Genomic DNA, 27,904 nt, shown 5'->3' on the forward strand with positions numbered 1-27,904 from the left:
AATTTACTGTACGAGTAGTTCATAAAAACCAAGATTCCTTTTTTAATACAGCCCAGAGGTCTTTTCGATAATGATGATTATTTTATAGTGAGCGATTACGGTCACGCCGCCCATTTATAACGGAGTCTAGCCAATTGCGCTGGATATATTATATACACGATATGCAAACACAGGTGTACTCTCTATATCGTCACTCTTCTAAGCCGATAGCACGGCAGTCAGACAGGAAAGTGTTCGGGCGAAGGACCAACGGTAAAATTGACAGTGGTTTTTGCCGCTGCACTGGAGTGTAATTATTTTCATTATAATAGACTCTGCAAATTTACCTATTAAATAAATATTTTTTTTTCCTGAAATATTTTTAATCAATGACTTAAACGAATTAACTAACGACATAAGATTATTTTTTTTTCTTTTTAAATTAATTAAGATTAGTAAAATTTCAATTACTCCTCTACGTGTCTCCTACTTCTTCTACTTGAACAGCTGGCTCCTATTTGACAATTTATATATTTTTGCTTCTTTATAGTTTATATCTAGAGTAATCTCATTTACTATAATCATTCAAAATTACAGAGTGAATCAAAATAGACCATATATATAGTATAGGTATTACATACATAAACGCGAAAAACATTACCCTCTTTCTGGGCCAATCAGTAAAGAATATAGGCATCTAAACCAAATCCAGCTCGTTCTAAATACAATCTAAAATCTATTACTTGGGTTGTCGTTTAATATATTTACTTCGGGGAGGGTTCAAGAGCTCTCGAACGTTTTGATGACGACCTTTTATAATATTAAAATCCTTTTCGATAAACCGCGCGTCTGCACAGTTCCCAAAGGCTCAACAAACGGTAATCGGGTTCAATTTATTAAACAACTTTACGACGCTTTAGTTTACATTGGTTCCGTTGAACACATGATACCGCACTATGTGATGATTTGTAAGGTATTTAAAAAAAAGAAAATACTCTATGTGTAGAAAATATTGATGTAAAGTGACCTCATCTTAATTACATACATACATTACAAACATTTACAAAATATAATGTGTGCAATTTTTTTTTATTATTCAGAATCTTATTGAGGAACCATGAGCACTCGACTTAGTAGACCATTTCTCTTCATTTTTAAGGTCTGGAACCCTGAACGAACATCTATGATGTTCTTCGTTTATATTCTGTTTTAGTAAGAAATTAAAAGTACTGTAACATAAAAACACAGCGACGTAGGCGCTTAATTGACTCAAAAACAATTCGTTGATAATACACGATATATAGCCATGCTCGTACAGTGTATCGATCGGCAGAAAAAAGGTTTCTTTGTACCTGTAACTTTTTAATCGCAATGTACTTTCGTATTTATGGATGTCTTGTTTCCTTTCAGGGAGTTTTGGATGGAGTAATAATTTAAAAAGTGATATTACATAAGCTAATGCATTTATTTAAAAGTAATACCTATGTTACTAATATTATATAAAACTATATGTAAATAACCACTATGATATGATTACATGTAAAAGTCGTAATAATTCAATAAAGAAGCCACAAAGGATTTGACGTATGAGTAGGCTCAAGCATGACGCTAAGGACTCGTTTCCCTCGCAATGAGATCAGATGTTGGATTTACACAAATACCGAAATCCGTACCCTTGTTATACGGTTAAGCACGTTTCGAGTATGAAAAGGGATAATTGCATGTACACCTAACGTTAATATTGTCACTTCATAAAGTCCTGGTTTATGATGAAGCTTTAAACATGTCACCGAGATGAATATTTATTTGAGAGAGAGGTATTCCACACATTACAGATGGTAACATTGTCTTATTTTAAGTTGTAAATTCTTGATGTTAGTGCTCTAGTTAGCTAGAAAACATTGGCACAATAAAATGTTGAGTACGATGGAGGAGTCTCGTAATTCTTGAATCTCGTGAAGTCATTTTAAATGTGTAGAATAGCTTAGTTTTAACTAAAAACTTACAAATAAATGTTTTAGTTAGTTAGAGCGAAGAGCGAAATGTTACACGTAATAAACATATATATACCTACATATATATAATATATATTTACATACCTTTTAAATATTTTGTCGAACTAATTAATATTATTTAGTGTTGATGTGCTACGTACATGCATGCTAATTTAGTAATTTCAATGTTGATTTTATTAATATATTTTATGTAATATTTGAAATGTTAAGTAATTTATTTAAATTCCTTATTTTCGCGGGCAAATTTTTTAATTTAAATATAAATGGTAATCATTGAGGTCAATGATCCCATAAAGCGGAATCATCAAAATTGATCTACAATCGGTAAATAGATCGACTACCTAACTTAAGCACAAAAGTAAAAAAATAACGACATTGTTAACCAAAATGTTCTTGTTTGAAATCTGGTAGGAGCATTCCTTTTATAAGCATTAAAAATCATTTCAAATTAACCGTTTAATCGCATTTATTATTTAGCGTACTAATAAATATAAATGTAGATGATTATCTGTCGATGTTCAATTGTTTTATTAATATTTATAGCACAACCAAAATAATAAACGATATGCGAAAAGTAATTTAATGCACATCATGTAATTTGCTTTATAAATGTTCGCAGGCGTAACTAAAATTACAAATGTAATGCGATAAGAACAGTGCTGACTGTGACTGTCTAAATGTAGTAATAATATGGACAATTAAACAAAGGCCTCACGTAATTTATCTACATCGTTGCCCATAGTATATAAAAGTAAAAGATTAAAGTAAGTATTCGTGATATTAATGTTCTAATTACAGCATAAAAAGAGGAGGTACGCTTAGTAGGAAATTTAAATTCTTCATGTTTCAGCTTACATTCTTATTTTAAGTATACATTTTATACAACATTAAATGATTTGAGAATCATAAACGTACCTATTCGACGTACTCATTTTTTAATTATCCGACTACAATTAGGCGGATCTCCGATCAACAGCTTTTGACAACCATTGGGTACAAACGAGTGTGTCATAGCGAATGGTCATATAATTTATTTACCGTGACATTTCTCATAGGGAAATATAATAAATCAATCACGAGCTACAATTGACATGTTTCTCATCTCTCATATTCGTAATATTATTCTAATGATAGCGTACAACGTCTGGAGATGTTATGATTTGAGTAGTTGAATATTGCTATATCGAAGAAAAGCTGCTCGCGGTTTTGCCCACGTTAAATTTCACTCGTCCCCCCGTGGTTCTTATGGTGATGTTATATTTCTGTAGTATATAACGTAATCAAGTGGACCATTTAATTCAATAAAAGCAAATATTTCAAATTAGACGATAACATCCTGAGATGAGCTGAGATGGCCCAGTGGTTGGAACGCGTGCACCTTAACCGATGATTGCGGGTTCAAACCCAGGCAATCACCACTTAATTTTCATTTGCTTAGTTTGTGTTTATAATTCATCTCACGCTCGATGAAGGAAAATATCGTTAGGAAACCTGTGTCTAATTTCAACGAAATCACGCCTCATATGTATCCGCCAACCCGCATTGAGTAGCGTGGTGTTATATGCTTCAAACCTTCTCCTTTAAAGGACAGGAGGCCTTAGCAGCAGTGGGAAAATAACAGGCTGTTACAGTATTCTGAAATTAGCGCTTTAAACAAGGGTAATTAGTGGTACATTAGTCCAGTTAAAATTAAAATTAGTGCTTTTATTTGTTAGTTTTTATTAATAGAAAATTTTAGGATTAAATAAACTAATATTCCGAGAAATAGAACGTACAAAATACGTGAAAATACAAAATGATTGCATTTAGATTTGGCTTAGTAAAGCTGCAAGAATAGTTTAGTAAATGTTATTATTTTACATGGAAGCTGAAACTCTTTAATTTATTACTTTTTCTTGATTGCGTTAATTATGTACGAAATAATAGTAACGAATAATACCGTAACAAATGTTCATTTCTTCATTGAAATATATAAAAAAGAAACGAAGAATGAGGTATCATGTACGCGGTTTGGGCCACTCGTATAAGGACTAATTAACTAAAGTTGTACTAGAACTTTCTAATGGTGTTAGGGCTTTTGTAGGCCTGTGTGAACACGAACCAACCTCTCACCACTTATATTACCTTTACAAAATAGTAATAATATTGTGTTCTATATTATTTTTGAACCATTATATAAAAAATAATGGTTCAGTACAAAAATATAAAAAAAAACTCAATAGTTTTATTACCCGGGATTCGAGCTTGACGAATCTTATAATCAGCAGCCGTGGACAAACTATGTCCAAAGTGTTGGTGCAGAATCTATAGTTTATATATCTAAATAGTTTCCGCACGTGTGAAGGAGAAGAGAGCAGGTATTACGGTGTAAAGCGTAACAAACAAAGAACAAATAAACTTATTTTTGTATTTATAATATTAGATACGTCTATCTTGCCGTTAGCATATATTTTAAATTTATCATATTATACAACATTGTGTGTCAAGCGATTCTTATATTAGACAATAACAGTACAGACGCACCTAATAGAAAACTGTCGAATATTAATATTAGCGAGTTCTTATTAAATATTCAGCTTTTATTAAATATTAGAGGAGCGAGCAACGTTGTCTATGTTTGCAGCAAATTTGAAACTGACTTTAAGAAAGGAGGACGTAATAATTATGTTGAACGTAACTTGCTCCTTTATATTAAAAATAGCAATTGCAACTCGTTAACAATATGTTTCTGTATTTTTACTATTATGTTTTAAGCTATTTAATTTCGAATTAAATATATAATTTATGTATTTCTCATAAATAATAATTTACCAAATTTTTGCTGTTTTTATATAGACGGACAGACAGCTACATAAATGATCCTATGATACTATAAAAACGGTAATCTGGAAACTGAAACCGACAGTCATTAGTTACTAAACATACCACAGCTGAAACATTAACCTTTAAATACTCTTCAGTTTGAAATACTAAAAGAGTTTATTTTATTTAAATAAAAAACACAGTAAGAATGGTCTACCAATTACTTTACCACCAACTCACTGCAGTGGCGAAATTTTTATGTTCCCGTTAAGTTCTTTTTGGTTTTAAGCGACTTTGTCGTGTTTCGCCATTGCAGCTATGTGGACGCTTAGGTTCGTTACCGAACACCATAAAGATATCGCCTGTCATACGAGTTCTGCATGTTTCTATTTATAGTTTAGTTAAAAAAGCATTGAAGTCGTTTTTTTATGGAGTAATTATCATATCCTACATATATATTAACTATGTTTAAAACATAAAAAAACAATAAAAACATAGCAGTCTCCGAAAAAAAGTGTTTTATAAAACTTATAAAAGGGTGAAAGAGCTAGTAAAAGTTCGCTATGAAACTGTAGTGCATAAAATTTTATATAGAAGTGGTCGCTTACGACTTTTTGGCTACTTTTAAAACCAAGTTACGGAATAAAATAATATATTTTGTTTAATCTATCAAATTTTTACAATATTCTTGACTTCTTACATATGTTGTTACATTTTGCATGTGACGTATTTTTCACCACTTTAAATATATTCCAAAAACAAGATTGAATGTTTCCATTCCAAAAACGTAAATTTATTTGGTGTGTCACAAAGAAAGACTTGGTTTTAAGTTAGGATGAATAATAATTATAATAACAATTATTATCTTTTTTTTTTAAGTCTTTCTTCAAAATAGTTTTAGCTTTTGTTTATTATATGTGTTTAGATTGAATTCGTTTTAATTCATGGATTAAATAGAAACATGTATAATTATTAGTTTTTATTAGTAATTTATTTTTGTTTTAATACGTTCTGCTATACATTTTTTTTTTATATTATAGATATAATGTATCTAATAAGAACTAATGCACATTTGCAATGGGTTTTGCAAGTGAGTTGCTGGCCTCTAAGAAATTAAATTCTAAACCAGCAAAAAAAGTTTTAAAACACATCGCTACTGATTTCTTGGTGGTAGGGCTTTTTGCGAGCCCGTAGGCTAGCTAGGTACTACCGACTCATCAGATATTCTACCGCCAATCAGCAGTACTCAGTATTGTTGTGTTCCGGTTTGAAGCCAGTGTAACTACCTACGGGCACAAGGGACGTCATTTCTTAGTTCCTGAGGTGGGTAGTACATTGGCGATATAAGGAATGCTTAATATTTTTTACAGCACCGTTGTCTATGAGCGGTGGTGATCACTTACCATCAGTTGGCCTATGTGCTCGTCCGCCAACATTTATCATAAAAAAACGAACAACTGCAAATTTTACCGAACAATGATTTTCAATACTCTACCGACTACCCTTTATAGCTGTGTCGGTCTACGATAACGAGTCTGTATTATGACGTGAGATAAATAAACATAATATAATATCAATAACATAGTTAATATAAACCTAATTAAAATAATACGCAGATAAAACTAAAATACTAGAACAAGTCCACTAGACCTCAAAGCTTATGCATATTGCTGGTGTTCAGTGAATGTTCGACAAACTGTGAGAGTGAGTGTTTGTAAAAGCAGGGCTTCTAAACGTATGTTGTAAAGTTTTTAACTACCTATTTGAAAGTTATCGTAATGTGCTCTACAGTTACCAGATTTATTCTGTATTATTATGTATCTGTGTATATGTAATATGCAAGTTGAATGTTTCTTTATATCACGTATCTTGAGTAATGATATCTGCAGTAATTCATTAATATTCAATGTTTAATCTATATCTGGTTAATTTAATTTAATATTTTTTTTAGTAATTATAAAATATAGGAGGAGTAAGGTCACTTTTTTATGTCATTGGTGGCAAACGGGCAGGAGGTTCATGTGATGAAAAGTGACTACCACCGCCCATGGACATCTGCAACACCGGGGGGGCTTACAGGTGCGCTGCCGGCCTTTAAGGAAGGAGTACGCTCTTTTCTTGAAGGTTCCCAAGTCGTATCAGTTCAGAAAAACCGCAGGCGAAAGCTGGTTCCAGAGAGTGGTTGTGCGAGGCAGAAAAGAAGCAACAGCACATCAAATAGCAAACATTTTTAAGCGATTATATATAAATTTGTAATAAAAGTTTGTAGTTATCGTTCTCAACACACAGATGCTATATACATAACGCTATAATTTTAAGTTAATTTTTATTTCACTTATATGATAATTGTTCTTATATTATCATATTGTTCCTCGTCCATTATCCTGCGATTAAATCATTAGCCTGTTAAAACGGACTTAGAAGTATTTTTATGATTGTACATTCGTAAAATGTTTATAATTAATTTAATAACTAAATTAATTAATTAATTAAAAAAAAATCTAAATATTTAATATAGAACGCATTAATTACTTTCAAATATTTGTTTTTATTATACGGATCAAACATTAATTCATAAAAGGCAAAATTGCAACTGTGGTAGCAACCCCCTGTTTTAGAAGCACTGAGTTACAGGACGCTCAATCGATTCTTAGAATAATTGATTGGGCAGCTGTGTGTGTATAGATTAAGTTTTATTAAGAGCGCGTCTAAAGCTACCGAAGGGCAATACCTATTTGTGGTATCGCTAATAAATAAGTGGTCATTATATTATTTATTTCTAAAAATAAGTTTGTACTTTTATATATATACAATGTGGTTGTAACGTCAACGCATTAAATGAAAACCCTATGTATCAATTATATTAATTTACTGAGCCACATTTTTTTTTTAATTTCAATAATTTACAATATCCAATAACATTATCGTAGATATACATCAATACTAGCAGTTACCGTTTGATTAGCGTTATATTGCAAATGGTCTTTTATTTTGTTTAATTTTTGTGTGATTTATTTTGTTCGAATATTTTACTTTATCATTATTCGTCAATTTGTTTTTTGATAATTTTAGTAGCCTTATATAAATAACTAATGGCACAGTCATTAAAATCTGTGTAACAATTATAATAACAAAACATCAATGTGAAAGAATCTAATATTTAATAAAAAATGTAAAACTAAAATAAATACATAAGTTTCTGATGAACATTTTTCAAAGAGTTACTAGAGGGTAGAGGTAGAGGGTTACTATGGATATTGACTATACATTAAGTATAAATTTCGCTAAAGTGCGCATGCGCGAGCGTTCATTGCAGGATACTATTGAATCCACGATAATCGTTCTCTATTCATGGATGACACACGGACTGATCACTGTCCTCTTATATAGCCGTATTTTTAGGATTTTTTTGAAAATATTTGATAACAAAACTATTAATTTTTGTATTTATTGTTATAAATAACAATTTCTTTATGTGATTTTATATGAATTTACCTACTATTTCTATGCGGAGTTTGATTTCATGCTATGTCATGCTTTTGTTGCGGTATGTTGAATGCTAGAACTAAATTATGTAGAGGGAAACATTGAGATCTCTCCTAATTTGGTATGTATCAATTTTATATGTTGACGTGTAACAGCTTTCTCCAAACTGAGTGATTTACTGAGAAGGGACGGAAGTATGTAATAGGAAGACGAGGAAGCGCGTGCTATTTGATTTGACTAATGAGCGCGCGCATTTCAATAGTGGGCCGTCAAATAGTACCAACCCGTTTTCCGAAGGATATAATCCTATATATTAATAGTAAGCCGATTTTTGTCCCAGTGATTATGGGTTTTGAAGAGTTCAGTCGTTGATGTGCAGAAAAATAAAGAGGATTCTTGATTGCAATTTACTAAATAGTAACGATTTAATAAAGAATTAATTTTAGAGAGCGGCAAAGAGTTACTGGCCAGGTAGAGTGCGGCGCTATGGCTGTAAATAAAAAAAAGTACTGTAAAACGTGTAAAGTTAAGAGATATAAGTATCTGGTCGATATTTCTGTATTTTTATTATTATGATTTAAGCTATTTAATTTTGAGTACATAAATAAATTATATATTTAATATAATTTATGCATTTCTCATAAAAATAATTTACCAAATTTTGCTGTTTGGACACTGAAACCGACAATAATTAGTTACTAAACATACCATAGCAGACGTCAGCTTACAATAAAATTAAATCAAAACAAAGCGTATCATAGGTTTCGAAATTTGTAAAAATCTGTTGAATAAAAGCGAAGTTTCTACTACCACTAGTGTTAATGCTCCTTACTATCAAAGTAACGTCAGATGTCACACATATGCGATTATAAAAATGATGATAATTCTGATGCTATTTATGCGTTATACTATTATTATTAAAATAACAAAATTGAGTTTTATTAATAAATTTTCCGTAATTTTTATCTTATTATGTTCAATAGTTTAGTTTATTTTACTGAGCAATTTGGATAGCAAAGCATTTGCTACAGCATATCCATTGATAACTATTCAGTAAAAGATTTTAGAATACATAAGTATTCTAAATTTTGAAAGTATATACTTATTCTAATTTCAAGATTCTAATTAATAATTCATCTAATTATATCATAATATATTAAAATTTATGTATATAATTTTTTTGATCTCCTTTAATGAAGTTATTGTCTCCTTTACACATGGTGTCGGCGAGTTGAAATTATTAGACAGTTTTAATAAGGGTTGTTCACATAAATATGTTAATTGTTCTTTGTCGCTACCCTTTAAATTTGAAACAGAACAATTAAAATATTTATCACTTGGTTGAATGTTTTAATTAATATATTTTTCGTCAAAAAACGATCACATGTTTTCTTTTTGAATAAACAAAATATCGTAATTATAATTTTGTTACCAAGTGATTAATAAAATGAAACTCGATATTAATTTAAACATAAAACTTCAAATTATGTTGCCCCTTTTGATACACCGCTCTTTTTATTTAATATTTTTTTATAATATAGATAGGACTGACTTGCAAATGGGCCACCTGATGGTATGTAGTCGCCACCACACGGTAGGTAGGCAATGGCGCTGTAAGAAATACTAACCATTCCTTATATCGCCAATGCGCCACCAACTATCGGAACTGAGATGTAATGTCCCGCGTGTAGTTACACTATTTCACTCACCCTACAAACCAGAACAAAACATTATTGAGTACAGCTGTTTGGCGGTAGATTATCTGATGAGTGGGTGGTACCCGTCCATGCGGGTTTGCACAAAGCTCTACCATCAAGTAAATAAAATTAATTTCTGATTTTTTTATGTAACTTGATGAGTTATTTCTATTCTATTTGTTTATTTAGTACTATTATTTTATATATATATATATATAAGATTTAATAACATTAAGTGCTTAAATATAATACAAATATGGTTTAAAAATAGTTACTCAAGGCAAGAATGCTAGTAGCATTTCCCCGTTGAAACGCAATTCCCATCCTCTGTGCTAAAAACGAGACCATGTATATCGAAAGAGTCCACCTCCTTACCACACGGGCATCTTTGCTCGGAGCACAGTGGTGTTCCCAGTCGGAGACCAATTGATATGCGGAAACATCCATCATCTAAAAGTGTCCCAAGATTTTTAGAGGGTAATTAATTCAACCAGTGACTTGACTCTTTAATTGATTTTGGGCACTTGTTAAATTTTGTGTCAAACTGTGTAGTGTAAAGTGAACCAATGGCGAATCCCAAAGTTTTTGTTTTGTAACTTCCTTAGGGATATTATCATTAGGGCACTTTACCTTCCATCACCTCATAACATTTGTGATTTTGACTGTTTTTGATTTTAAAATTTGTGAACAAAGGCCTGAAATGCTATGTACAGAAGAAAGAAAGGCCGGAAGGGCAACACTTGAAATTTTCCTCACGCCGATGCCACCAAATGGAATAGGAAGTGTAGCTGGAGTCCAAGAATACTCATAAAGAGATAAATTTAGATATTTTTCTAAAGTTTTTTTTAAGGATGGCATCGATTTGATTGGTAAGACAAGGATATTTTCAAATTAGTACTAAATAGTTAATTATGTCTCAGGATAATTATATGCGTAACTTACTATCAATATACTTTTAGCATTGACTAGAAGGGTTTGAATTCTTGCGAACATTATATTCTTGATATAATAGAACTTCAGATAAGGGTATGACAGCGGTATTCATAGTGTCATTTTGGTGACTTTTAGCCGTAATTTTGGGGTTTTCTAGTAAAATAAAGTGAACCCGCAAAAGCAATTTACGCTACCGTGCCTTCTAAACAACAATAAAGCTTCTAAAAAATATTAAAGCTATTCGATAAAGGGTTTGACGTTCCGTTTAGAGTGTTATTTCGGTTTTTGGGTATTGACTGAGATTTTATTTTTTATTATTATTTAAGCCGAATCGAGATAATCTGCAACTCCACGGCGTACTATGGCACGTGATTATCTCGGCTGCTGTACTTCTTAATCTAAAATAAAATAGTCTAAAATAGCCGAAGAGAAGTCAGTTATTTCAAAATAGCAGGCAAACCACTTATTTCTTCTCGATTTTATGTATTCAAATACATTTTTAGGAGCTTCGGAGCATTAGACATCATAAATATATTAAGTTCCTGCTTATATATAAATAACTATAAAATATAATAAAAACAAAAATAACAAACTCAACGTGCACAGCAATAAATGCATTCCTAATTTCCTCAATCTAATAACTCGATGAGGTGGAAATCTCCGGGAGTGAACGACCTACATGATCCGGCGTGAGTTTGGTGATCTAATTTGTGGTATATTATTAGTCTCCAATAATATAATGAAAAGCCTGTTTTTGGATTCGCACCGGCTCTGCAGCCTTACGAGTTAACCACTATCCCAACGAAATAAATAATTTAATATATCGAGATAATAACAGGATTTAATAGTAAGCTGATTTACGTGCGGAAGCAATTTCTACGTAGATTTGAAACCTTGGTATTTAATGTCTCTTGTGATTTTAGTATTCTCGGCTACATTCAAGTAACCATTTAACTTAAACAAGTAAGCGTTCGACGGAAAATGTTAATAATTATTGTTGAAAACGTGTATTCCTTTAAGAAATCTTTATCATTGATTATATACTCGATACATACATGATATTGATTACATTCTTAAGACAAGATTTTGTTTGTTAAATTAATTTTGATTTGGTTGGTGGAAATGTTGCTATATTTATAATTATATATAACCTTCGCAGTTTCCAGCTTCGCACGGGTAGGTTAAGTTCTACATAAAAGGTTTATTTTGAAGGAAAACATTTTAAATAAAAAATGTTTTGGGTCAGGAAACTTTTCGGATATGCAGTTCATCAAGGTAACATCATAATCGGATTAATGGTTTATAAAAACTTGTTAAAATAAAAATGTCTAATTTTAATTAAAGGTTTTTTTTATGCCTATAGCGATAAATTCATGTTGGCATATTTACTGGCGTTAGACAATGCTTAAAGCGTTCCTTTTGTGAAAACTAAGTGTTAAAGGGATACAGGACATTATGCACCATCGCTGTGGCACGTCATTATGGATCACAAACGTGTTAAAACGGATCCTTTTTATGCTTTGTGCATTCGAAACATATGAACAAATATTTTCGACTACGGCAACATTATCAAATTATCGTTCCTCTCGATTAAAACAAAATTTTGACAATATTTTGATTTGAAATAAAAAATATTTGCGTCATGAAACAACCACTGTTTAAAATGAAAACCTAAAAACAGATTTATAAAATGTGAAATATAAAAATGTTGCGTTTCATATTTTTAATAAAGAAAAAAAAAGAATTAAGCAAAAAAACTTTTTCGCCATCCATTAAAAAAAAAACTTTACATTAAATATTAGCAGGTAAAATAACATGAGTTAAATAGATATATAGCAGATAAAATGTTGTTACCTGTACAATTTAGACGTTGGGCCTAATTTATGTTGTGGTGAAGTGATGAGAATGAATGTCAAAGGATTGCGGACTGCGGCAAGCCATTTTCCCTTTGTACACGTTAATCTGTGTTACAGATTTTGACGGTCAAACGTCATTACAGAATACGCAGCCACATTAAATGGTGAGATGTATACAAATCAGTGAAACTCCTCACGAGGGCTTATATTGTGACTGGATAGGTACTTAGTTCCTACTCGTATAATCCTTACTTTAACAAACGACGGTGTAAAGCCTACCACGAAATCAAAATTATTTTTTCATTTAATATCGATTAAAATTTTAAACTATCTTAAGCCGAAATCATTATTAATCATAATTCTTATTTCTACGACAGCCTTTTTTATAAATCTAATTACATTTTTCTACACATCATGCGATCAATGTGGAATGAATTTGGAGAAAGAATTTCTCCAAATTGATTCCACCGAGCTGTACGTATACCTATTATATATACGTAGTACTATACGCACGTATGTATACATAAGTAGCTATGTATATTCACTAACAACTGTGAGAGGTAAAGTTAGTAAAACGAGTTGTTATTTTGATTTATACTTTACCACAGAAAGAATATTTCAAATAAATAAACTGCTATATCTTCTCTTCTTCCGCTCTCTCTCTCTCACAGATATCTCTTTTTATTCTCTTCAACAGTACCTGGTCTTCTGGTCATGTCTTCTTAACTCATCTGGTATTTTTGTACCAATTTCGTTAAAAATGTACCATGAAAGTACCATTAAATTTCGTTAAAAATTAATAAAATGCTAAAACAAATGACCTCGATAGCGTTGCTAACGGTACACACAGGCGTCATTTGATGCCATTTGACGCTTCATTCCAAAACGTCCTATCCTAACAGTATTTGGAACATGATTGCTTTCTAAACATTAAATCGACAGTCCGAGTTGTCTGCTTAATTTAACGCCATGGTTTATTTAATTAGTACATATAAATAATCAGCTTTTAAATTAACAGGTAATATTTAATAAAACAAAGTAATACAATAAATAAATTTAATATAACTAAACCCACAGCCACAGTTTATAGATTTTTTTAATATTAATATGCCATACTAAACATTTGTACGAGTTCAATAAAAACGACAGTTCTAAAATTTTAACAATTTTTTATCGGTCAGTGTTTGCATCAGAAGTACACAGTTAAATTGACGATCTATATTCTATACACAACAAACATACGAATGCGAACTTCAAAAAATGTTAAAATACTTTTCTAAGGCACGAATGCCAGCCACAGAATTTAAAATGCTTACTAATATTTGTGTTGACGAGCCGCGTCACTATTTATAACGTGGTTTCTTTTGCTTCCGCTAACGCAAACGTTTGCTTTAAACTAGAAAAAATAGTGCAGAGCGATTTCAATCGAAATTGATATATGGTATTTATTAAATTAGTGCGTATCGATTTACCGTTTAACAACACTGTTTAGAACTGTTCTGTTCATGTCTATAATTTTATAGTTGGTATTGTTTAAATGTTTTTTTTTTTACTTTGAACGTTCACTAGGAACATCTTGTAAAAGTGATTACGTACATTGTTCTGTAAAATAATAGCTAACCTTGTGTAGACCGGTAACAATTTTATGTTTGAAACATAAAATCATTAAACCATATAAAAATAATTTGACATTAATGAGGATTTCTTCATTAAGTCGTTAAATATAATGAATATCACCATTTATATTTTTCGTTTCTGAAATCAAAAATTAATTAAATTATTTACAGTTAAGTACTAAATTATTTTTATTAAATGTTATTTTCGAAATAAAATTTTGAATTGCCACTAAAAGATTTTTTCAACAATTATTAAACAAGTACTGTGTTATATTTGCTTGTTTTATGCGTTGAGTTGTTTTTTTATATTATGAGTGTTCCATTATATGCATAGTTATTACTAGTTTACTTGAAATATATCTATTTTATGGAATGTAACTTTAGTAAATAATTTATCTATGAAATTAAATAAAAAACCTATATCCTTTCTTCAATTAAAACTTACTTTTTCTCTAAAATTTAGCGGTCTCTTTCTGATTAATTGCTTGCTGTGACTTATTAAGGCATTATAGAACGTTGTCATACGAAGTTGAGTTTCGAATTTCTCGCAATGTTTCAATAGAGTTGGGTATAGATATTTCAGTTCCGCGTGGTCGAGTGTTGGAAATAGGTGATGTAGCCCGTGATCGCCAAAGCGAGTGAGTACTTTAAAGTGGTCGCCCGCATAGTCGACCCTCTCAACTATCGTATCCAGTTGATGAATGCCCCAATCAATAAACTCCTCCCTGAAAATATGGACAGTGATATATTAGGTCGTATATTTTAAGTTATCGAAACTGAAATAGGTACTCTATACATTTTGTCGAATAAATATACAACTGATATTTTATAGCACTTTAAAAGCCTTTTCTTTTTTTATTTTATTTATCAACAATAATAGTTGCTAATGAGAAACAAGCCTACGGTTGTTACTTCAATCCTACGGTTATTTTATGTTTAATATTACTGTAATTGCTATCGATTTTAGGCAGACAATAAATTTCATTTTTTTAATTTTCTTTCATGTCTCTACTTACTCTAATAAAATTGTAAATATATTGAAATATACTTCATTTCATTGATAAAGATTCTTATGGAATGATAAAAAAATATACAATGTTTAGTTTTAAGTTTAGAACTTTTTATAGTACTTTAGAAACAACAGCCTGATTAAATAATTATACTTGAGTGCTTTACAGATACAAATAACACATAATTTGCATATATGTTTGTAATTTTACTTTTTTAATTTTTTCTTTTTATAAAATCGTAAATATATTCTATTATCAATAATTTATATTTTTGGTACCAGATTTACCTAGGCACATCTCCTTCGAAGAAGTTAGTATGGGCATGATGTCCAGCAGTTAGTCCAACGACCATAAAGATCAGACTGGACGTCATGATGGTCGCTAGCCAAACAATAATAGTCCAGGGTAGGAATAGTCCACTGATCCACCACATCCATACCGGTATAACAAATGGTATCCCATTTTCCCATGATAATTTTTTACCATCAATTCTTAGCACTCCACATGCTATCCTAAAATATAATTTAATAGGTTAATAGTAAAAAAATGATTATTTCTTAAATTATTATTTATGTCTTTATGAACATTGATTATTTTAAATATAATAATTTTTACTTTGTAACATTTTTTATTTTCAATCACAAACATGTAATGTTTGGATAAAATATCATCCGAGGATGTTTTTATTTTTCTATAGATAAAAAATATATTCGATACTCAATAATATGTATTGTATATTCAATGATATCAAAATTTTGAAAAACAATAACATAACATACCGCTATACTTACTCTTTTACCATACTTCCTAAAGACGCAAACAAAAATATAACAGGATAAAAAAATGCTCCCATCTGTGCAATTATAGGTTTGTCTGGCCGTGGTAAGTATTGTAAAAATGGTTCTAACATACTCAATTCAAGATCATTAGCGGTGTTCGTATGGAGATGGTGCGACATCGCGTGCGATACACGCCACTCACTGAAATATCAAAGAAAAACAAGGCATCGTGTGTAATATATATTTTTGATACGAATCTTCAGATTAAATAAAAATGGTACGTTTGAAATATAAGGCTGTAAATGCTAAGGAGAGGCTTCTTAAATATAGTATAATATTTAGATCTGCAGTGCAATTCAGCAAGAAAGCATTTCGTGTCTCACTAATAATAAATAAATAGCAAGAACTATTGACAACCGACATATTTTGACACGCCATTTTGATACCTGTATCCTATAAATTTTATAATTATCCAAGTCAATGTCGTATATCACTCTCTGACATTTCAGGCTCGTGTTCAGTGGTGAGTTTCGAGTTTTTCGTTACAGAGTAACCTAACTGAACTTAAAACTAGTAGAGATGAATGTGACCTTAACCAAAATACATGAGTTATATTATTAAATTAAACGTAGAGCTACCTCCGGTTCAGTATGTAGATCCTGTCGAGATTCTAGCTAGAGACTCTGTTATTCTTTTTTACTAATTTAACAATGTAAAACAATGAAATCATTATTCGCTTGTGTGATAATCAATAAGAACTAACTAACTTGTTTATCATCTATATAGTCTTATTTATTGATTTATTTATGTAGGTAGTTATAGAAGTATCATAAGAAATAATACCAATGCATGTATATGGGATTGTCTTTGTTTTTATTTTCGTGATAATCCTAATATTGCTTATATAGACGAATGTTGCTCGTGCCTTTTGTGAGTTCTATTAATAGCATGTAGGCGTAACGTGGGTACTATAGTGACTGATAATACTCGTTATATTCCAGGTAATAATCAATGTAAACCCTTACAAATGCTTCATGAAAACGTATTCAACCTTGTATTTACAACTGAATTTTATTTGATTTCCGTTAAAACCTTTTTCCATGACAATCGGTATTGAAAACATTTAAAAAATATATTTACATGTGTAGGTAGGTATGTGTTAATTATGTACATGTATAATATTTCCTTTTTTTTTAATACAATTTAAATAAAAATGGCATAATAGAAAAAAATAAGCAAGTTACTCGCTGTTTACACAATTAATTGCTTTTTGCTTCTAAGCTTTCTATCACAAGATTGTTTTTTTACCATTAGCATATACAATAATACAAAAAAATACCAACGCCTTTTGCCTTTTTTTGCAAAACATTGTTCATAATATTTTTAACGATTTTTACGTAATTGAGGCGCGATGCAACCGCTCTGTCGCCTAACAGGGCGGGACGAGATATGTGTTGAAGTATGTGTTCTTAGCAAACATAGAGTAGCAGGGGTGTAAAATCTGCGTAGGGATGCCGATAAATATCAGAAATGCTCATTTAAGCAAAGTCAATAACGTATATTCATATTTTAGCATAATTTCTTAGTATAGCAATTTTATATATTATTTTACTTACGCGTATGAAAATCCACTAATGTTGTACAGATACATTCGCCAACTATCCGCTCTGTGAAAATAGTTGTGGGCGGAAATGGTGAGGGAACTCAATAATACGCCAAGAATCAGTGTAGAAGCAGCTCCGTATATTAAACTCTTTGTCCAAAGCAAGCAACAAAGTGGACTCGAAATCAAAAAACATATTAAAAGCAAATCAGTTACATTATCACTTTTCTTCCGAATGCCCTTTGGCAAGGTTTTTAGTTTATTAGCGACTTTCATTTTCAAAGTCTTATAAAATCCATCTTCTTTGAAAGTAAATGGTGAATTCCGGGGGTTGCTTGCTTTCTTAATAAAGTATTTTGGCAACAAAGCTTCAGCTACTCCGCTATTTATGTGGTGTGTTTCAAAGGCTTCCGTAATATCCGTTCCCTGAAAAAACGCAAACATATAATTTATTAATATGTAAAATTTTTTTGTAAAATTTACCGAATACTGTGTTAATTCGAAAAATAAAATAGTCTGGTTTTGTGCTGTTGAAAAATCTGGCTTTAAACTCAGCCAGATTTTAAATAATTAGTTTTTTTTTAAAAAAATAGTTTATTTGATCTACTCTTGCCATTTTTTGTTTTAAAGGTAGTATGACTATTTTTGTAATTTTTTTTTGTTTGGTGGTAAAAAGCAGGAAGCTCACCTGACTGAGTGATTACCACCGTCAATGGACATCTGCGACACCGGTCACTTAAACTTAACTAGTTCACTCATTTTATTCAATCAATTTATATATTATTTTTAAATCAAAACTATCCCGGGCTGGGTATTCTATTTTTGGATAAGATTCTACGTTATATATTATTTATATGACATAGATATTATTATATTTAAATCTTATGTTAAAAAAAAAAAAACAGAAAACAAGACTCAATAAATGTATGTGTCCATATATATGCTTTTAATTATATATTACTATAAAATTGTGAGCTGAGAATGTCGTTCATAGAATAAAATAAAAATTAAATATGATTATTGTTTACTAACGCGTTACGTGGACTTTAATTGTGGATACAAAGGTAGATTGTAATTATCCGCTGTGTACTTGAATATTCTAGGTACGTACATTAAAATACATACAAAATTTCAGAGAAGTCCATTAAAAATAACTTGTATTTTTTAAATTACCAGCAATTTATTTCTAGATAAAAACATTATTCAATTTTACTTTGTACGTCTATAGACTTTTATTACTTAATTATATTTATATGTATACAAGTCGTTTCTACAGGTTTTGTCTAGCTATTCTTTTCTCTATAGTTTATAAGAAAGCTAAGGAAATTATCCTCATTTGCATGAATGTATGTATGTACATTCGTTTGAATTTCTTCTGGCTGCTGTTGGAATTTTTGCCAGGAAAATTAAATAGCTTTTAATGTTCCGTCCCGCGATTTGAATCAAGGTCCTCTGGCTCTACAATTGTGTGAATGATGAACGAGATAACTGACTAACTATTTAGTTAATTCATTAGTTTTTATTTCAAGCAATAAGTAAGTGTAATGCTTATATATTTATTACTTTATTCATTTATCCGATACATAAATACAGATACAGTATTTTACTTCAACATATATGTAATTTTCATGATGATAAACTTATGTAGTTCTAGAGTAAATACGTTGTTAAAGTAATTTTCATTCCACCTTTATATAAATTGGTCAATGCTGTTTTATAATGTACACGAGATTTAAAAGGCTAACTAGATTCTAAGTACTAATCGCAGTAAGCTTAAATACACACCACAATCAAGTTATGGATTTAATTATTGCATGTTTATATTTTATTAATAATTAGGTATAATTCACAGAAATGTAAATAAAAATTACACGCTCTAATTAATTTCGAACTAAAATATATAATGTCTCTGTCTATGTCTCAGGGTAATGGGAAAAAACGAATCATTGCAAAAATACTAGAACGATTGCAAAGGATAATTGGAATCTAAAGAAGGTTTTATAATCATTCGATCAATTTTTATGATCATTGCAAAAAAATAATTCCCTATTTCATTCGAACGTCGTTTTTATAAAAACTTATACTTATTACATGATTTTAGCGCATTCGAAATATTTTTCTTTTAGTCTAATAAATATACAATTCACATACAATATGTGCTAACAATATGGTTTACAATAAGTGTGCAAAATTTCATACTATTCTGAAGTCCACAAATGACTAAATATTGAACTCCAACATTCCGCGTTGTTACATAAAGGTACTCGTACGGAACCCGTCTAAACGAACCAAATGAGCCGAAACTTGAACAATTTATTAGCAGTTATTTCCACCAGAAGATTTCGCAATTCACCTTTTGGCGCCATAATCAGATTCACTCGATGGTATCAAATGATCGTATTATAATCCGAAGGAAAGATTCAAATCAATACGACGAAAATTAGATTAAAATTTAATCGATTTTAGATTTGTTTACTTTTTAATTCATGCTAGTTGAATAAGTAAAAATCGTAAAAAAAGAGTAATTCCTGATTTTTTACCGGTTTTAGAATCCATGTTTCGAACCGGTAATACTCCTTTACGTTTAATTGACATAATGTTCTCGTAAATTGACGACAAAAAATGTTTGCAAGAACTTGCTACTTGAATTATGTTGTAGTCATGTTGTAGTCATGTTTTTATTAAATTCATAGCTAACTTTTAGTTACTTAAATAAGAGGTACAATAATAATTTATAGTATTTGATCATTTCTACACATAATTAAAAATTTTTTGGAGTGTTGCATTGTTAAAAATTTTATCACCTTTCGAAGGAATCAGTATTGTAATGGATTTGAAAAGTTTCTCGACATACCAAGATTTAAAAATGTAAGTTGTCTTAGATATTATCACCTTGGGTATTATTATAATTTAAAAAAAGAACATGATTTATTTTTGTTCGAAAATTATGAAGGAGCAAACATTGTACAGTTACGCTCTAATAATAAAATATCTTACCGGCGCAATGCTACGAATTACGAAAGGTTAAAGGAGTACGTCACAAGGACAAACATTATACGGCTAGATAATTATTTTGCAACAATTGATTTGATTTATAAAAAAATAGTATGGTTTGATATAATATAAAAGTTAAAACAAAGATTAATTAAGTTTTATCAATATGATAAAACTTAATGACTAATGATTTGATGAGTTTGTATTGAAATAATTTAAAAATTAATCTTAACAATGTTGGTACGCTATTCATTAGTAAATTGTTAATTACTATGCAACCGGAAATTGTATTTAGATTTTGTTGCTTCACTATAATGATCCGCTCGTTACATCTGCCTTTTGTTAAGATCTAAGTATTTATGATAGAAGTAAATTTGATTTATATGGATTAATTCGTTTTTTCATTAATAATATTTATATTTTTTCATTTATTATATTTATTCGAATACATATTAACAACACGTAAAATGTTTGTTTACTAAAAAAACAACTGGGTTGAACTTGAGCTAACCTTACATAGGTTATATTGACCTTATATTACCGTTGACCTTACAGACACGAAATGAGCTTATGACAGTTTTGAATTCACGCAAACGTGGTAAAATAGATGGTATATGATTCGTATTTTGCTAGCAAATGTTTTTTTTTTAATGAATATGATATAGATTTATTTATATATTATGGAAACGGATACGGGGCAAACGAATATTAATCTTAATGTTTAACAAAGTCAAAGAAAAGTTATTTCGGTTTTTTTGCTTATTTTTTTTACATTTATTTATCGTCGTATACAGTCCGTACTAGATATAGTCAAATCTATTTTGAAAAATACCTTTGTGAATTCCAGCCATTGTGAGCCACCAGGATGAGAGTTAATAAAATCTGTCAAATCGTAAATGTCATCATGAATCCGCCAAAGTCCTTCGGCGCCATCTTGAATTTGTTTTGCCGTTATCCATTGCTGAGGAGTTTTGGGTAAAACATCTCGGAACAACGGATATTTTAATTTGGGAAAGCTGACTTGTCGTTTATCCGGATCTGGCACCATTTTGTCCTTAAAAAACAAACAAATAAGTATTCGTATTACTTGAGTGGTCATGAATTCATGAACTGCATTTATTAAAATTTATTAAAAATAATATGTGAAGGTCGATTAAATAAAAAAAACAATTGACAAATATATTAAGAAAATCTGATTATTCAGAGAAAATTATAATAATCTTGCGAAAATAAAATATAACTCTTAGTTTAACATTTTAACATTAACATAACATTAACCGCCTGTAAATGTCCCACTGCTGGGCTAAGGTCTAAGGCCTGGGTAACCCAGTAACCAGAAATCATCGGTTAAGATACACGCATTCTAACCACTGGGCCATCTCGACTCATTCTTAGCTTAAGTTTAAGTAATTTAATATGAAATTTGGCAAAAATTTAGTTTAGTTTATATTTTGTATAAATATTTGTGTTGTTATAGTAATACCAATAAATGCTGAATTTAAATAAAAAGCTATAATTTTACATCGACTTAATATTAAAACTATAATCGTATATTCGATTTTATTAGTAGATTTTTTATTTACAAATAACAAAATTACAACATGTTCATATATCAGCTTGACGCATGATAGATGTAATAACTAAGTATTTAGTTTTTTTTTCTTACTCGATAATTTTAAAATGTATACATATAAATTGATTTACTGGAATAATTTTAAATAAACTCTTAAATAGGAATTATATCTATAACCATATGTTTCAAAGGCTTTGAGAAAATTAAGTAATAATTTTTATTTCGGATGGATGAAATATAATATAATAATTTTAATTAGAAATATGCTAAATACAGGTACTATTGACTCGACCTAATTGGTTCCAAGAACTCGCAAGTTGTACACTGTAGCTTCCTACACTAGTAAGTTACTCAACTTTAATTTCTTTATATAAGGTACCTATACTAGATTTTTAGGTATATTTGTTTTTCGTGGTAACATTTCGGCGAGCATTTCATGCATTATCATTTAAAATTACCGTTGAATAATCTCAATTTATCTGTTTTTACTGTAAAGTTTACTTCATAATATTTACTCTTGCCAACCTCCAGTTCGCTAACCTCAACCTTCCTACAAAAGATTAAAAAAAAAATAAAGAAACGAAACGCTACTTTATTCGTTCCTCTTGAGCTTCATGTAATTTATGCCGAAGCGAAAATGATAAATGTTTTAAAATAGTGTTATTTATGTACGAGAAATATATACGCATGTTTATATAGGCAATTAATAAGCATAGAAATCTATAAGAATAATATGGTATGTTAACAAATTTTATTAATAAATATTCTAAATTAATTAACGGATTGGTGACGTCACTCGAAGGTCGATAAATTATTGTCGAGTTTGATGATACATCAATACAAGAGACGTTAAATATTTTCGTACAGTATTGCGTTGGCAAACTAACAAAGGCACTTTTTTATTTATTTTTGGCTCTTATAGGCAAATAACTTCTAATCGTTAAGAGTTATGTTATTACGAAAAATAACTATTATATATAATATTGCGTTTTAGAAATTTTTAAAAGGAAAGTTTGATATTATTTTTATATTTTTAATAGCATGAAATAAAACTCGATGGTAGAGCATAGTATAATCTACGGTTTATAAGAAGGTATATAGCCTAAGGATATTTTGAAACTATAAACTATCATGTTAAAATTCCATCTTATCCAGTACACTAGTTGTATCTAATAATACCAATATATATCTTATTACCTATGTGTATAATAATGCATAAATTGTATCTAATATACAGATTACCCGCATCCCTTATTAATTTCCAACCAATAAGTCAGAATATATAACTATTAGTGTATTCTAATATTAACAAAATCAGTGTCAATATGATTACGAATAATTTTTCTATAATATGTTTTTATATCTTCAACCAAACTTGTCCGCCTTCCATTCCATCATAAATCATATTGATGATTATTATTTTTTTATTTACTAATCGCAAATTTAATATAAATTTATATCTTTAAAAATAACCATTTACATAGCTAATAATTTTAAACTCTTATAATAATAAAAGTTTCAACTCAATCGAATCGATATTGTCGTATAAAAAGATCAAATCTCACTATAGAGTTTAAATTTCAATGCTATCGTGTGAAGATTTAATTAGATGTCTTGTCTGATTTCTTTTTAATTTGCTTAATTGCAATTAAAACTATTTTAATTTTGTTCATATAATAAAAGTCGAATATTACATAGCTTCAAATTTTATTAAGCATTCAAAGAACTAAAAAAAAAACATAATAATAAAATAAAATAATCAATCTTATAATTTATATAAAATATAGTTCTACAATACGAAACTAATACGTTTATTCTTGGAAAAATACGACATTAAGCTGTAATTAGCACCGAGGCAGGCGACCTATCCACCTGTAACATGTAATACGAGTACATCTTAAAATACACAATAACAGCGACTGCATTGCGATTCTGTTAGAATTCACTTCGTAAATCACTTGTAAAATTTTGACAATTGCCATACAGTGATACGGCATATTCTACACATTTTATAATTAATTATAGGCAATGTTACATGTCACATTTTGACACATCACATTCCTGTTCTGCGGCGAGGTTTTCTCATAGCTTAATCCTAAATAGAAATTATGTACCTATATATTATTATAATGATAATGATATATATTATTAAATCTATGTTGACTTTTTAAGATCTACGATTCAATATTAAATCCAATTCAATGGTCTTTTCTGGTCGAGTCAACGTTAGTCATGGTAAACCCCTAAAAACCATTTTTTAAATACTACATAACAAGCTATCAAAAAAGGATAGCTATTATCAAAATCGCATCAAAATCCATTAAATAATTTAAAGGGAACAGGCGAGCAAAATATTTTTTAAAGATATAGTTTAGCAACGATACCTGTGTCTTGTGCATGTATATATATATTGACTCAGTACTATTATTTTTGTATAAAATATTATCAGCATATTGAGACTGGATTGATATTAAAATATACTATATTATATAGAACTTAACTAACTAGTACTTAACATAAACTTTTTTCTTATTTTCATTTGTTTAAGTACTTAATATTAACATTGTATAGATATATATTAATAAGACAAGTGAGACGTAACAAAGAAACACGTTTTCATTTGAAATGTTATATTTAGATATTCTTAATTAAAAAGCTAACGCCATTAAGATTTTATGTCTAAATTAAAATAGTTTGTTTTTATTTTACGAACTGTCAACTTTACATGATCTTATTTACGTCCGGCGTGTGTTTTTCAAAAACCGACTTGGGCATATAATATACGATGAACTGTAGCTGCGGCGCTTCTTATATTGGTCAAACTAAGCATTCCGTAACGGAATGGGTCAAAGAACACAAATCACTGGTTAAATATAACTATAGCAATCACTTGTTTCAATATACAAAACGATTTTTTTTTCATACAACGATTGATGCTATGACAGACAAGGACAATAACCACTTATCTATAGATTTGCGTTGAAATTAATCGAATTTAAACTATGTAAGTTTAGTATATAAGTAATATATTTAAAAAAAACAACAATAAAAAAACTTAAATTTAAAGCGATAACATTTGTTTTTTTTTTCTATAATTAATCTTATGATTACACATACATACTTTTTATGTAATTGTGGAACGATGATTACTTCCTTTGCACTGTTTTGTTCACTTCGATTGTATTTTTTATCATTAATTTGATATGAAATCGACCGACCCGCGTCGGTGCTTGGCCGTGACTGGACTGACTGGTTAAAGTGGTTAAAAACATGCGCTTGCGATTCACTTTTTTTGATCCGTCAATAATAATGTGATACACTTATTGTAAGTACTTATTGCTTATATATTGGTTCTTTCGTTTTGAAGCGTTTTTTTGCCTGTGTGAAGGCATAAGTGACAAAGCAGGTCCCAGTTACCATGAATAGCGGTCAAAGCTTGATGATGGTGATTACTTACCATCACATAGTCTGTTTGCTAGTGGATATATCTTTTATATAAATAAATACATTTTAAAATATATAATAATTACATGTACTTTTAATTTAAAAATTGTTATCATCTAGATTTTTATGATTTATAATGTCAAAACATATTATTCTTACAAAACATGTTTACCATTCAAGCAATTGCGGAAAAAATTCAAGTACACATTCATTCGTTAAACCCTGATGTAACGAATGTACACGCACCTTAATGTTTAACTTTTTTGATAACAAAACGTTTTTTTTTTTTAAGAAATATTAAGTAAAGTCCTTGAAATATTATAACAAACACAACTATACTAAGTATTGTATTGTATTATTATATTAGTGTATGTGGCGGTAAAATATATTATAAGTATAGTAACCTACCCAAAGCCTTACCACTAAGTAAAATACAAATATTAATTTCAAATTTTTAAAAATAAATAATATCGAGGCTGGTACAATTAAAATATTATTTTAAAGCCTAAATTGAGGTAGAGTAAAGTTCTAGTGAGTTAAATCTTGTCGAGCGCCGGAAAATTATACCACATTTTATGTCTATATTGACCAGACTATATTGAATTTATATTGTGTATGGGTGTATCTAAGCCAATAAATAAATATAATAAATATTTAATAAAGCCCTTATGTTTTTGTTTTAGTGAAGAGCATTGTCTGAATATAATAATGTGTCCTAAAAATTAATTATTTTTGAGAAACAAAATATGAAATTATAACTGAGAAGAAAATTTTTACTTTATTTTTGAAGTAATATAAAGTAAAACAGCCAATTAATTAAGAAAAAGTAAATAAAATAAATATTATAAAGAAAAAGGTATAAAAGTCAAGTCAAGTTATTGGCAGAACTGTGAGAACGTCACGTCATTGTGAGAACTAATATTATATTAAAGTATTAAAATAATCCATATTTTTAATATTATAAATGCGAAAGTAACTCTGTCTGTCTGTCTCGCTTTCACGTCAAAACTACTGGACCGATTTAAATGAAATTTTGTGCACAAATGTCATTTTTTTAAGTTAGAAGCTAGAAATTTTATTATTGGGACACCGATTAAATTTAAGTTGATACGTATTTAATCGTTTCTGGACATTTTACGAATAAGGAGGGAAATAGAGTTGACATTTCGTATATAGGATAATCTGGAAGACCGTCATTTTTGAAGTTAGAAGCAGGAATCGTTATTTTAGGGCCACTGATTAAAAATGAGTAGAAACGTATCTAAGCGTTTCTTGATATTTTACGCCTAAAGGGAAAAAGTAGAGGTTGACATTTTGTATACAGGTTGACGACCTCCGTGGTCGAGTAGTGTGTACACCGGTTTTCATGGGTACGCCTTCCTAGGTCTCGGGTTCGATTCCCGGCCGAGTCGATGTAGAAAAAGTTTATTAGTTTTCTATGGTATCTTGGGTCTTGGGTGGGTATATGTGATACCGTGGTTTCTTCTGATTTTCCATAACACAAGTGCTTTAGCTACTTAAATTGGGATCAGAATAATGTATTCGATGTTGTTCAATATTTGTATACAGGTGAGTCTGGAAGTTCGACATTTTGAAGTTAGAAGCATGAAATTTTATTTTTTGGCTACCGATTAAAAATGATTTAATACGTATTTAAACGTTTCTGCTTATTTTACTCCGAAGGCGGGAAATTTCGTATATAAGATAGTCTGAGAGACCGTAATTTTTGAAGTTAGAAGCATGAAACTTTATTTTTGGGCTACTGATTAAAAATGAGTAGATACGTATTTAAGCGTTTCTTGATATATTATGTCTAAAGGGAAAAATTGGTGTTGACATTTCATATACAGGTTAGTCTGGAAGTCCGTCATTTTGAAGTTAGCTCGAAATTTTATATTTGGGCTACCGATTAAAAAGAGTTGATTCGCATTTATGCGTTTCTGGACCTTTAGGGCTGAAATACACACCAATGTGTGTATTTGTTTATATAAAGACGTCTTAAATTTACGTAATATTTTAAGTTAATTTGTAAATATATTCATATTCTACGCGAGCGAAGCCGCGGGTATAGCTAGTTATCTATATTTACAGAATATAACAAAAAATGTAAGCAAATC

At 29.8% G+C, this 27,904-nt stretch overlaps 1 protein-coding gene across 2 annotated transcripts; it reads right to left on the bottom strand.

The window, feature by feature from the left end:
• Nucleotides 1–13,810: 13,810 nt before the first annotated feature.
• On the bottom strand, nucleotides 13,811–25,587 carry LOC125065166 (cytochrome b5-related protein-like). 2 transcript variants are annotated; one of them, XM_047672644.1, is made up of 7 exons: nucleotides 25,465–25,587; nucleotides 21,603–21,824; nucleotides 17,790–18,202; nucleotides 16,186–16,374; nucleotides 15,682–15,906; nucleotides 14,830–15,109; nucleotides 13,811–14,523 (listed from the first exon to the last, which is right to left on the bottom strand). In XM_047672644.1, exons 2-7 carry the CDS (start codon nucleotides 21,816–21,818, stop codon nucleotides 14,509–14,511), a joined length of 1,338 nt encoding a protein of 445 aa, XP_047528600.1. In that variant the 5' UTR covers nucleotides 21,819–21,824; nucleotides 25,465–25,587; the 3' UTR covers nucleotides 13,811–14,508. The 2 variants fall into 2 exon arrangements, with proteins under 2 accessions (XP_047528600.1, XP_047528599.1); XM_047672643.1 differs by having other exon boundaries at nucleotides 14,826–15,109.
• Between the last annotated feature and the right edge of the window lie 2,317 nt (nucleotides 25,588–27,904).

Source organism: Vanessa atalanta, chromosome 7 (assembly GCF_905147765.1).
Source record: "Vanessa atalanta chromosome 7, ilVanAtal1.2, whole genome shotgun sequence".
Classification (NCBI taxonomy): Eukaryota; Metazoa; Arthropoda; class Insecta; order Lepidoptera; family Nymphalidae; genus Vanessa; species Vanessa atalanta.